Source organism: Rhododendron vialii, chromosome 13a, assembly GCF_030253575.1.
Source record: "Rhododendron vialii isolate Sample 1 chromosome 13a, ASM3025357v1".
Lineage (NCBI taxonomy): Eukaryota > Viridiplantae > Streptophyta > Magnoliopsida > Ericales > Ericaceae > Rhododendron > Rhododendron vialii.
The window spans coordinates 24,030,585-24,044,557 of NC_080569.1; the positions used below are offsets into that span (position 1 = coordinate 24,030,585).

The window sequence follows — 13,973 nt, forward strand, 5'->3', positions numbered from 1 at the left end:
CATGTTACAGATTTATTACGTAATTAGGAAAGCATTGGTAACACGGTAAGTATTTTGATCACGTCCTTGATATATTTTTTGACTTTTCAACAGCAGATTCGTTTATTTGATAGGAACAATATTCACTACGATTAAATACACAGTCTACTTCCTGTACGGCAAGCTGCCCTACAAGACTGTAGGGCGGTCGATTCGATTGTCCATTTGGGCATTGAACGATTCGGATTTTAATCCGAGTAATAGACGGCTCGGGTCAATAGAATCTTGGATTAAATCTGAACTGTCGACATCAAAATAGACAGTCAGATCGGCCACCTTACAACTCCTGTAGTGTAGGCTACCGTAAACGATTTCCAAATTCGGCTTAGCGGGCGGTGGACCTATCCTAGGCTCACCTCACCTTGGTGATCCAACCTCGTCATCTTGTAAGGCTTATTGAGTATCCTTCATAGACAAAATGTGATCATTAAAGACATATGCAATCGTATTATTTGCTCATACAAGTACGTACTATTTTCAAATGAACCATATATATTATGAAGATACATCCAATTTGCCACTCCAATGATCATCTCTACCCAATTTTTTTTCTATAAACTTATTCGGGTGCATTTTTTGTGGTTAAATCACGTGAGAATCATGGGGAAAGAAAAAAAAAACATCATAGTTGATTGAACGGTGAAAATCTATTGCATACTATGCAGAAGAGGGGACCATGCTGGCCCAAATGGCCAGCATAGATGTTGTCCCATTAAAACTATGTACTTTTGGAGCAAGGACTAGGTCCCGTTTGGTGCCCAACTAATGGGTATGATGATTGATGATTTTGTGGGATCCATTTTGAATCCTAAAAAAATGATGTCGCAAGTTATTCTTAAAATATTTTTTTATTGATTCCCGTAAAAAATTAACTCAATCCGATATTATTGATATCGGATTGAGTAAAAAATTAAGAAGCCCTTATTGATATCAGATTGACCTAATTTTTTTACTACAATCCACAAAATATATATATTTGAATAATTAGCGGTTTGAATCATTTTTCTTCTGACCCGAAATGGATCCCACAAAATTATCAATCATCATACTCATTATTGGGCACCAAACAGGGATCTAGTCGTTGCATTAAAACTACGTAGTTTTAATGGGAGAACACCTATGTTGTCCGTTAGACCCAGCAAGGTCTCGGTGAAATCTATCTGCTAAAACAAAAATAGTAGGTTTACAATAAAATCCTACAACATAATTATATCACGTATTGGCGTGTAGTAGAATTTTGTCTTTTGTAAACCTAAGATTTCTCCGGCTAAAAATATAAGGAACACGTTTTAGGCGCAATAGCGACCATGTGGTACTCACACTCACCTTTAGCTCGGTGGGCGGCGCCTATTGCTCAATGTCTTTACCAAATTTATAACTTCTTTTTGACAATTGCACATTTCCACTCGCCAAACACATGACCCATAAAAAGACGAAAACACACACTCCGACCCACATGGTTATAGCCCATGTCCACTCGGGTTTTTCTTTTTAATTTGTTTTTCCTTTTTTTTGGGGGGCAAAGGAGTCCCACTCTCATGGTGTGTTCCATTAACTAAAATAAGTACTTAAAAAATAAACACCTTAGAGTAACGGGCTCACTCGTGCTTCCTATTTGTAACTTTATAAATCGGACTTGACTTCCCCGCAGTTGGACCGTAGAAAGAATTTGCAGGTAGTTCATTTCGGCAATTTTTTTTTGTCGCTCGATAGATTTCTAATCTATTTCTAAAAGGATGCAGAATGGGTACTGCTAAGTGGTATACAGGTGGGGCAAACCCAAAATGCATTAACCACCACACCAAGTACTTGCACTCATGCCGAGAATCGATCCCTCACTTGCCATGTGAAAGAGGTGAATCAGGTGATGACGTGTCATTCGGTTACAAGACCGTTGGCCATTTCAACAATTAATAGTTCAAATTTATTAAATTATCATACCAGTAAGAATAATACTACTAACAAATTGAAACAACTAAAAAAATACTTTGGACGACTGCTATTACTTGGAATTTTCCTCTGCAGTCCCACTGTTAACCGATTAACACACTCTTTCTCTCTTAAACTATTGTTTTTAATAGTCCGAAACTAGATCTTCTCATAATCTAAACTATTGTTTTAGATTGTCTCGCGGCATCGCAAATCTAATTTTCCTTCCATAGTAATTTACCAAAAAAAAAAAAAATTTACCACGAGCTTTTGTTTGCAAGAAGGCTGATCCAAAATCCTTTGCCTTTGTTCGGTTTCCATTTTAGTTTTCACTTTCATTTTTGTTTTTCAATCATTATTTTTATCTCTCCCCAATCATTATTCCTATTTTCAATTATTACATTAATTTTTTCTCTTTATATCTCTCCAATCATTACCCCTATCTTCCAATTATTACCTCTATTTCTCTCCACAATCATTATCCAAAAACAAAACCATAATTGATGAAAGGTAACCTAGAATAGAAACTTGTACTTGTAATCAAAACCACATATCATGAGTACTGTTATGTGTATGATTCGAACCGTCCATTATTTTTAAAATAATTTTTATGGAGCTCTGTAAAAAATCAGTTCAACCCGATATCACTAAAGATTTTTTTCTGAATTTGTAAAAGCAAAACCGAGCAGTTAAGTAATTTTGCCCCACAAATTCAAAAAAAATCCTTACCGATATAGAGTTGAGCTGATTTTTTACAGGGTTCCATAAAAAATATTTTAAAAATAATAGACGCACTACAAAAAAATTGGGATCTAACAACGGTCAAAAGCGTTACTAAAAAACACAAAAAAGGTTGCTAAAAGTTATACCAACAGTTCACCAACCGTTGCCCAAACCGTTGCGAGATATCCGTTGGTGTAGACATATAGCAACGGTTTTGACGAGCGTTGGTATAGATTTTTTTTTTAGTAACGGTTTCTTTAGCTAAAGGCAATTTTTTTTTTTTAAATCTGGGGTAATTTTTTAGCAATGGTTTCTTAACCGTTGCTAAAGGGAAGTTTTTTTTTTTTAAATCTGGGGTAAAATATGACATGGCAGCCACGTGGCGCTGACGTGGCCCCCACCTGTCGCCCACGTGGCCTCCCATGTCGCCCACGTGGCGCCACCTGTCGCCTGCATGGCAACACAATAATTTTGCTTCTCCTGGGAATCGAACCCAGGACCTCGCGTATGCGCGCGCGAGTACGAACCAGCTGGGCTAGCCCAGCACTTGTGTAATATTGAGGGCCTTTTAATATTTATACTATGCAAACCGGTTGGGCTAACTTATGTCAGCAGAGTTTTATCGATTTATTCTTAATCCAAGTTTTTAAATTCGGTTTATACTATACAAACACCTACTTTTTTTTTTCGATTGGAACCGTCTATTTTTTACATAGTAAAGATAGCTACGCTTGTTCGGATTATTTTTTGTCCTTATTCAAATTTTTTTTGCATTTTTTAGTTTCTCGCCAATTTTTTTGGGTTTATTGTTTCGTCATGACGAGAGGAATCATAACTAAAAAATTTCAATCAAAACTTAATTTTTTTGAATAAAGACAAAAAATAAGCCAAAAATAAGCCAATAAACCAATTTTTTCGTCTTTATAGTCCGGTTTATAGTAACGGTTATGGAAAACCGTTGCTATAGTCGGGTTTTTAGTAACGGGTTTTTAGTAACGGTTATGGAAAACCGTTGCTATAGTCGGGTTTTTAGTAACGGTTATTGAAAACCGTTGCTATAGTCGGGTTTTTAGTAACGGTTATGGAAAACCGTTGCTATAGTCCGGTTTTTAGTAACGGTTATGGAAAACCGTTGCTATAGTCTTGTAATCTAGTAACGGTGGCATGAAAACCGTTGCTATAGTCCTGTTTCTAGTAACGTTTGGAAAACCGTTGCTAAACACCATCTATACCAACGGTTTTTTTAACCGTTACTAAAAAACCGTTGGGAGATCCCAAAATTCTTGTAGTGACGGTTCGAATCATCTTTGAGAAACCCAAAATGAGCCCTACAAACTCATATGTACCTATAACTTTATTGACCTATCTTATCCCATTTGTGTGGGTCATTTAGTTTAAGTATTTTTGTAGTCATATGTATGAAACGATTATTAGTATGTCTTTAGAGTATCGTCACGTGTTGCTCTTGAATTTTTCTACTTATGTCAATTCTCACATTTCCGCAAAACCCATATCTATGCATGTTGAACAAAGGGTATTGGAATACCATGTAAATCTGTGTTCGCCTTGGGTCTCTAGACAGAATCATTTTTCTTTGCGCACGATTGTCAATAAATTTCCTTTTCATCCTCCGGTACTATATACTCTGTCTCAAGTACACATGTCTTTACTTATTAGTCAATCTACACACCTCACTGTTTCATCACATTTACGTCATCTAGTAGTATTATTTATGCACGCACGTATATACATGAGTATAACATTATTAATCTAGTCATTAATATACTTGCAAAATGTATATCTTCATTAATTTTGTATCCACAAAAGTATTGATAGTATACTAGTAGCATGGTTCTAATTATTCCAGGATTACTGGAGAAATTCCTCACGTGATTATCTACATTGTTTAATTGAGTAGAGCCAAAAAGCTATACATTCCGTTTAGTTATAATGTTGAATTGCACAAGGTTAATCTATACTAATTGAAATTTAAATATAGTATACATGTATGTGTCTTAGTCGATACTTTTTTAAGAGGGATAATAGATTGAAAAACGGGTTTTCAATTTATAAGACGTGATTGTTACCGTGTTCTGACCGTAGGTCTTTAGGGTTGTTAATATTTGTTGTTCAATATTCATTTTCAAGAACACATAGACGACACAGAAATTTACGCAGGTGCACACACAAATTTGGATATGAGCATATCAGAAATATATCGTCGAATATATGTGAATTTCGCACTGTTAATCTGTGTCTGTAAATTTGTTATCCATTTTAAGATGAGAAATAAGTTGTCAATAAAAAAATATAATAAAGTTGTCTTGATTTCCAATTATTGTGTCCAAACTCAGATTATGGAAATGGAAGTGGGGCTAGAGACAAGGAGGGGCTCTATAAGTAGACGTGCAGGTGATTGTCTCAATGGGAGGGTTATACTATAATTATCTTCTCTAAAATCTCACTATTACTACTCATTTTTGAAAAACTCTTGGTTTGTGTCAAGAGGTCATGAGAGATGAACGTAGAATCTGGTTTGCCTGCAGTCCAGTCCAGATTTGGAATGCAGTAGTGTGGTTTAAATGATCGCAACCGACGAATATTATTTTTAATGATCCATATTTGTTTTCAATTTTTTACCGATAAAAAATTCAACAAATCTTAATCATTGATTGTCAATATGAACGATTCAAATTGAACCGCACATTTTTCTTCGGATTGGAGCTGATTGCAGAGAAAGCCAGATCATGAAACATCAAATGAAGGGGCCATGCCAGGTGGGGTTAATTATTTTTGAAAAAAGGAACATTCTCAAGCGCAAGGAGACAAGAAGAAAATCCAAGGAGTGGATGGCTGTGACCTAATTCCCTTTTGCATCAATAGATAGCGACTGTATGGTTTTCCTAATTAGTGGAAGAGCCTAATCTCTCTTTTCTAGTATTTTCCATTGCTTTCGTCCTAAAATTTTACTTAATTTTCCGAAGCAATCTCGTACGTAATTTTCCGAGATTACGTACGTAATTTCGTACGTAATTTTCCGAAGCTCTCCTCGAATAAAATTTTGATTCTTAACTCGAAAATTACTCAACGTTTCCTGATAGAACTAAAAACCTTTGGAACAGAGGAGTATCTATCTAGAGTCCAGAGATGTGTTGCCCTGCCTAGAGACCAACGTGTCCGGACTAATTTGCACATATCTTGACTAACTTCTTTTTTGATTCGGTCAAAGCATGCCATTCTCACGTCCTGACTTCAAAGAGTCAACAATCAAATGCTAATTAATTAAGTAATTGTGTGGAATGCGAACTCATCAACCGGTCGGACTAAACCGTCGGGACTTAAGACGTCATTGTCATGGATCTGGAGGGAGAGTGGGATCTGGAAGGAGAGAGAGAGTCCATGTGTCTTGTCCTACACGCGTGCCGTGTAGAGCCCACTTTGACTCATTAGGTTTCAAGTTTTTCAGCCCCACTACAAGGGAGTCATACTCATGACCTCAGTCGACTATCAGCAGCAAATAAGCCGCCTCACGACTCTCAGCTAATTGGCGGTTTTCCTTTGATTTTATTGCAATACTGGAGTATTTTTTTTGTGTGTGCCAGTAATGTATCAACAACACTACAACTACACACAAACACTTACACAGATACATTTACAACAGGAGTGGGTCCCAAATAAACTGAAGATGTGCAGTGTGTATGAGGCCCACCCCGATTGTGAGTGTATATAAGTGTTTGTTTGTGATTGTAAACTTATTGGTAATGTATACATCAGTGGGGGGCCAATGGCGAAATTAGTTAATTAGTTAGTACACAAGGGATCCAGAAGTTGTTCATAGCCCTGAATTCCGAAAGCCTCTGACAAGGCTCGAACTCTGCCCAATAGTAGTCCATCATAAGTTGCTTTAAATATAATTAAACAATGAAATCGCAGAGGAAAGAATGGAGGACAGGGCAATGGTCACTGGACCAAGAATGTGAGTGTTCCACTCGGATTCTTGCATTCTTATTTGTTGCCAAAAAAAAAAAAAAAAAAAATTTACGAACGCGCCTTTAAAATACAATCCAAAGTCCAAACACAACCTTATTTAGAACTCTCAGATATAAATTCACAAACATTTAACAGTTCTAAACACATCTGTGTTCAGATTGTATTTCAAAGGTGTGTTTGTAGCGTTGCTCTTAATTGCTGATGATTCCTTTATAATGGGAACTTGCGTTGTACTACTTTTCATAATCTCATTGCGTAATTTAAGATTTTCAATAAAATTTAATACTTTAGCTTTTTTAAAATTCTAAGATTCATACTTGAAAACTTAAAATTTGCCACCATAATTCTTTCAAACTCGGCCAATCTTTGCTCATCTTTAACCGTAAAATGCACGCATGGACTGCTTTATCTAAACATTCCACCTCTTTGATAGAATTCAAAATTTTCTTTAATTTTGTGCAACAGAAAACGTTGTGATGAGTAGTTATTTTGGCAGCAATGATTGAGATCGAGTAGCCAAAGGTGAAGGCTGGAGTGTGCAGAAATCAAAGTACACAAATATAGGTGCATATATATATGCACGCAGGGGTCCTTTTCCTTTGCATTTTCAAAGAAATTTTAACCCATGGAAATCAACATCCTAATTAAACTTGCCTTTGAAGTCTCAATCACTTCCTCAAGTCAATGGAATATTGTAAAAGCTTAATTATTAGTATTTTAGCAAGTTCTTGATGGTATTTCTGGTCATGAGTTGAAAACGGTCTTTCGCATTGAATTAATGCAGCGTTTGCACTTGAGGGGGATTCGGAATTTAGACTTCACCTACTCTAATTAAATCCAAATTTACGACCGTTTAACGCGGCTGGAGTGTTGCATAAGTAGAGATTTTCGTGTTACGACAAGACCGACGACACAAATTAGTCGAGTACGTTGCATAATTATCGGGCTTCAGTATGATTGAGTTTCGAAAAGAGTTGCACATAAAATCATCTCGATCAGTCATCAATAACCCAATGATCTAATTCTTGGTAAATTCAGATTTGAAATTTTAATTTCATAATAAATTTGATTCGACCATGAGGTTTTTATTTTTTGGTCGACTTGAATTTTGGCACGGAAGTAGTACTCATCAAACTCAACAATATCAACGGTTCAAATCTAATTTTTGGTATAGGGGATGGATTGGTTAGAGTTAAGGAAGAAGAAAAATCAAGGAAGAGGATGAGAGCATATCGGTCTTTTAATGTTATGTTAATTAATATGAATAGAAAATATGGCGTCAAAAGATCTATCCGTACATTTTCAAAACCACGGGGAGTTATATGCACACTTTTGAACCATAGATATAAGATGTATCCGCACATGGCCAAATCCACAAGGGATTAAAGTGGACGTTGCCCCTCATTTTATTGGGTAATTGGTATAGTCCATTACAAATAATGCATGCTTATTGTAACCTAACAATGTGTACAAACATGGGGTGTTATTACATAATACTCACATATACGAGTATCGATAACCATTTTATCAAATCAAATTTGTCATACAAAGTGCATTTGTCCAGTTGACCTTTCGGTTTAATTTGATCATCTACGTACTAATCGATGTTTTTACCTTTTCGCTGGTAAAAACTTTTAACTTTTGCTACAGTTCTTAATTAATCCTAATCTCACAGCTATGGTAATTATTTTTATCAGCTTCTATTACAATCTAAAATTTTTTTTTAATCTATTTTCACAGCTAACACAAACACCCCCATATACGAACTAAATGCTATTTCTGATAGTTTTCTTAATTACTACCCTCTCGAATTTGTCTAACTTGAATTTTGTTTAACAAAATATAACTATGATGAGTTTTGGTGATACTAATTAATTAAATCACATATCACACTCGGGATAGGTGTTTATATTTCAACAGCCTCAAAATTAACATGAGAACAGAGGTTGAATATGAAGCACACATGTAATATTTTTTTTTAACCACGTAATTAAATGGCAGCAAAAAAAAGTCAGGTACTCAAAATAGGTTATTGAGAAAGAGTTCCAAATTTGAATCGACATAGCGGAAGAAGTAAATATTAGGGGAGTGATTTTGACACTCTCCAAATTATTATTCGCACTTTCCTTGAGAACGCGAAAATTAATTAATATAGAGTTAATTTTCACAATTTCCAAATTGCAAACTTTATGAGTGCGATTAACAGTTTGAGGAGTGCCAAGATCACTCCCCCTCCTATATTGCCATAGAAAGTATACGCCCCACAAACATACTGAACTGTGAAAGTGAAGTGTCTTATGGTCCGGAAATTCTGAAAAAGGTTGAGCCGTTGGAATTTATAAAGAGCCCAAAAAGCATATTATTCTATACGGTGACGTGCAGCTCTATCAAACGCCTTCATGATACCATATCCGATCCCTTTGTACTCAAGTAACAACAATTTTCACCCCCTAAAAAATTACTACTATTCAAATTGCATAAACAAACAAACGAAAATACTAAGGGTACTGACAATGTACCGACGGTGTGTGGCGCGTGGTGTGGGGCTTACATTTGGATTCCACGTAAATAATTTGAACTGTTGATTAATTTTAAAATAATTTTTTGAGTAATCTTGCAGAAAATCAGTTCAATTAAATATGTGTAAATAGTTGATTTAATTTCTAAGTTTCATTTCAGAATTTAGAATCCTAAACTCTGAATGTTGAGTTGAAATAATGGATCAACCCTTTTATACATATCCAAATGAGCTGATTTTTTTGCAAAACTATTAAAAAAAATTATTTTAAATTTAATGAATGGATTGGATTATTCGTAGGCCCCACACACCGTCGATACATTGTCAGTACCCTCCCCCATCGGTACCTATGGTCGGACTCATAAACAAATTACTTCTAAAGTAGTGATTTTCACTTTTTATTTTTTGATAAATGCACTCTATATTTCGGCTTTTGGTGAAATTTTTATGTGCTCTTTTTCTGTAAAAGACAAGAAGTGGAGTGTATTTATCAAAAAAGAATGTGAAAATTATTTTCATTCTTCTATTATTATATTGAGAGCAATGAGGAATAAAAACAATACTCTCTCTATCCCAAAATAAGTCATAATTTCGACAATCGTGTCTCTAAAAACTTTATCTATATTTTACAACAATTTACAATAACTTTTACGAATTTGAAACTTTTTCTGATAAAATTGATCAAAATTGAGGAAACAAAATTAACACTGTACTTAAAAAAACATTATAAATAGACAGTTTTTCAGAATGCCAAAAAAGTAAGATTGTCATCTATTTTGGACGAGAGTAGTATATTATTATAAAAAGAAAAGTAGAATACGATTCAAAATACCTTATCTTTTCCACGTTAATTTGTTTATTGTTTAATAAAGCTTATTCCTTTATTTAATAGTTACCTTTGACGTTAAATCAAACATGCCATATGGTTTGTCGAATCACCATTCTCCAGAAAAATGTCAACCAGATTCCGGTAATTACCACCGTCCGTACCATCCTAACCGTCTATATATATATACATACAGCACAAACCCAAAGCTATGCAATTCTACTTTCACATACAGACACATCCCAACTAGCACTACAAAGAGAGAGAGAGAGAGAGAGAGAGAGAGCATGGCAGAAGACTTTCAAGCTGGGGTTTGCAACTCAACGTGGTGGAATTTACCGAAAAGCCCACTTGGGTACTGGCCGAGTAGTCACGACCATCTGGTGGAGATGAGTAACGCTAGGTCTAGCGATGACTCCGGCGGCTCGGTGGTTTCCGACCAGCAACCGGATTCCGGCGGCGGCGTTTGGATGGATTCTTCTGCCTTGGAAATGATGGGTATTAATGGTATTTCATCACCAACATCACCTACAACAACTGATTGGAACCATACTCTATTGTAAGTCCATTTGTGCGATCATGACTCAAGTGCCCCTCATATTCTATCCACCACAATTAGGTGTTTGAAATTATTAGAAATTAAAAAAAAAAAAAAAAAAAACCCTTGATAGCTTCCACTACCAATAATGAAAGTGGAATTTTCCTGCTCAAGACTTGTTTCCATTTTGTAATCATATGAAAAGTAGTGTAGTCAGTTTGATCAATCAAATTAGATATTTGTTCTTATCTTTATTTTTATTTATTTTTGATTTTTCGTTTTCGGCAGCGGAAGAAGGGAAAGTGATTACAATTCTCGAATGATACAAGAAGATCACATGAATCCAAGGCTGGATTTCGGGCAAGAAACCGGGTCGGATTGTCCATCTAAAATCCAAAAGGAGTGGAGTACTGGTACTACTACAAATGGATTCAACCAAACAAATCAAGATTTTTCAGTACTAGACCATCAATCTTCACATGGTTTAATCCCTTCAATATTGCTACAAACCCTATTTGATAGTACCAATCCTCAACCACAACAATCTCCTCTATTCGACAACCGGTCCACGAAATATTCAGACGAATTTCCTCCTTTGGAAAAATTCTCTCCCTTGGTACTAAAAGGTTCGTTCACAAAACAACCCGCGGTTAGCAATCCATTGAATTTAACAACCACATCGCCTTTCTGGAATACCTCCAATGCATCTGTAAAAGATACCCGCGCTGGCTTTCTTCCTTCAGTTCAAACACAGTTTCTTCCATCAACGTTTGAGGAGAAATCCATTCGCCCCAACCTCATTGCGAAGGTAAATATCGTGATTTAAAGCATAAAAATTTCATGTTCACAAATGGTCACATATATATATGGCTAGGGTTTTGGAACTTATCTATCAATTTCTCTTTTTTATGTGCATGTTTGAAATTTAGGCTAATAATGAAGGGGTTCAAGACTCTTGTAATAAAAAAAGTAGTGGTGGACCTGTATTCAAAAGACCGCGAATTGAAACACCATCGCCATTACCCACTTTCAAGGTACCATATATATTCATTACTTGAGCTTTTTTTTAATTTTATTTTTGGAAGTAGTTTTTTTTTTGTTGCAAACATTCTTTTGGTTTTGAGAGCTTGTGAACTTTTATCAGGTCCGAAAAGAGAAGCTAGGGGACCGAATAACTGCTCTCCAACAACTGGTTTCTCCTTTTGGAAAGGTAGGAATTTACATTTTTCCCTCTCCACTTTTTTTCCCTAGAAAAAAAAAAAAACTTTTTTCCTTTGTGATATTTTCCTTGAAGCTTGTTTGGGTTAATTAATTTCGATCATATTATCATTTCAGACGGATACCGCATCAGTTCTCCAAGAAGCTATTGAGTACGTCAAATTCCTCCATGATCAAGTGAATGTAAGTTTTAATATTTTTTCTTCTTTGTGGCCCGAAGAATTAATCATCATACATTACATTTTACGCTAAACCAAACTCTGTTAATAATTTATCCGTAATAGAGCGAAAATTACTAAAATCAACAAGGAGTTTAATATGATATGTGCTTTACCTGGTTCAGGTTTTAAGTACCCCATACATGCAAAATGGAGCTCCCGTGCACCACCACCAACAGGTACCATTATCCTACTTATTACTCCCACTAGAAGGATGTGTGATTGTCATTTCCATACCACAGACATGATTATAAATGTTACATTTTGGGTGTTTTCATTTTTCAAAATTTTCTTTGTTTAGTGTTTTTGATAAGGAAATTGGTTCAGTGGTTAATTAAAACTCGGTTTACTAACATTGAGCTTGTGATTTCAAAGCCGAGGGCAATGATTTTGAGTACTAAATTGGTTGTGTTATGTACTTAATATTACAAATAATAACAATATTCAGTGTTTTTTTTATTTTTTCAGATGTTTGATAAACTGAATAACACTGAAGGGACAAAACCAGACTTGAGAAGCCGCGGGCTTTGTCTGGTGCCGATATCAAGTACTTTTCCGGTTGCCAATGAGACCCCAGTTGATTTTTGGACACCAACATTTGGAGGGACATACAGGTAGAGCAGAGAATTAGAGAAGAAGAAAAAAACATCCAACTGTATAAAAAAGAAAAATTGCAAAAAGAAAAAGAAGAATAAGCGGAAGAGGAAAGCTTGGGAGCCACAATGCTGTATTGAAGAAAGCTTGAGCAAAAGCAAGAAAAAGGAGAAAAGGAAGTGACCCCTCAAGCCAACTGGATGTAGGACTATATCAAATAATTAGTCAGTATTTTATTCCCTCAGTTCCATTTTGTTTTCTCCTTTTGAAAAAAAAAAAAAGCATTTTTTTCGTGTACTAAAAAAGTATATTTCCGTGAACGTTTCTTGAACTTTTTTGGTATCGACTAGAAGATATAATTGAGCCATTTTAATCGGTGTAAAAAAAGTTTGAAAAATTAGCCACGGAAGTACACCTTTTTTTTTTCTGAGAGAAGATGGATGTTTTTCAAAAACAGAAAACAAAAAATGGTAATGGAGGGATTAGGGCAGTCTTTTTTTTTTTTTTGGGCGAAAGTCAACTTTGGTAGTTTCAATTAGTTCCGTTGAAGTGGGATAGGAACGGGAACAAGTGCTAAATTTAGCAGAAGTAATTCCAGATTAGCTCGTAGTTTATCGTTTGTTGGTTGAGCTAAATTTAGCAGAAGGAAGGCCATAAAACAAGGGATTTTTGTTCCTGTTTCTATTATATGTGTTATTGTAGGGTACGTAATTAGCACCAACTCTTTTTTTTTTTCATCATGTGAAAGAAAGAATTGGGGAAAAGGATAGAAGAAAAAAAAAAAGAGATTTTAGTATTGAATTCTTTAACAGCAAAAGAGTGTTTGTTGTGTGTGTGGAGTTCATTTGATTGGTCTCTTGCTTTTGTCTTTTTGAATTTTTTTGTTTGGAATGTTGTAGTGGAAATCATAGGGCGGCCCACTTTTCCTGCTTTTAGGGTTTCATATATATTTTTATTTAAATGCTTGATATTTTAACTGAGTAGAATTATACTAAACAACTTGAAATTTCTTATGAGTTTCTAGAGAGAGTATGTGAATGGTCTTTTTATATTCTCTTAATTTTAATTTTTCAAACAAATTTTGATGAGTGTTTTCATTTCCTACCATATAAATAGCTTGCAGAAATCTCATGTTGTCTGTGAGTGGCAAAAGTTTAAGTACCAATCTTTAAAACACATGCAATTCCGGACACAATAATATCTGATACCGCCTAAATCGAATGAGTCTGGATACAGTTACATCCGGAATTGTGATTTAAAGGTGTCTGCGTTTTAACAATCGCAATCTTATGAATCCCAGGACATCTTTACAACACAATTCCGGACGCAATAATATTCCATACCGTCCTATATATACACATGATACTGCATAAATCGAAT

At 35.2% G+C, this 13,973-nt stretch overlaps 1 protein-coding gene across 1 annotated transcript; it reads left to right on the forward strand.

Moving 5' to 3' along the window:
• Positions 1 to 10,119: 10,119 nt before the first annotated feature.
• LOC131312603 (transcription factor bHLH112-like) lies at positions 10,120 to 13,410 on the forward strand. Its single transcript, XM_058340481.1, has 7 exons — positions 10,120 to 10,584; positions 10,852 to 11,371; positions 11,493 to 11,597; positions 11,708 to 11,773; positions 11,899 to 11,964; positions 12,125 to 12,178; positions 12,468 to 13,410. The coding sequence occupies exons 1-7, from the start codon at positions 10,313 to 10,315 to the stop codon at positions 12,615 to 12,617; spliced, it is 1,233 nt and encodes a 410-aa protein (XP_058196464.1). The 5' UTR covers positions 10,120 to 10,312; the 3' UTR covers positions 12,618 to 13,410.
• The last annotated feature ends 563 nt before the right edge of the window (positions 13,411 to 13,973 follow it).

What these genes read in the sequence shown, in the direction of transcription:
- LOC131312603 (XM_058340481.1), top strand. Translation starts at nt 10,313, where the DNA reads ATGGCAGAAGACTTTCAAGCTGGGGTTTGCAACTCAACGTGGTGGAAT. An exon ending in GATTGGAACCATACTCTATT is followed by an intron (nt 10,585 to 10,851) that starts GTAAGTCCATTT and finishes CGTTTTCGGCAG; the next exon opens with CGGAAGAAGGGAAAGTGATT. An exon ending in GCCCCAACCTCATTGCGAAG is followed by an intron (nt 11,372 to 11,492) that starts GTAAATATCGTG and finishes TTTGAAATTTAG; the next exon opens with GCTAATAATGAAGGGGTTCA.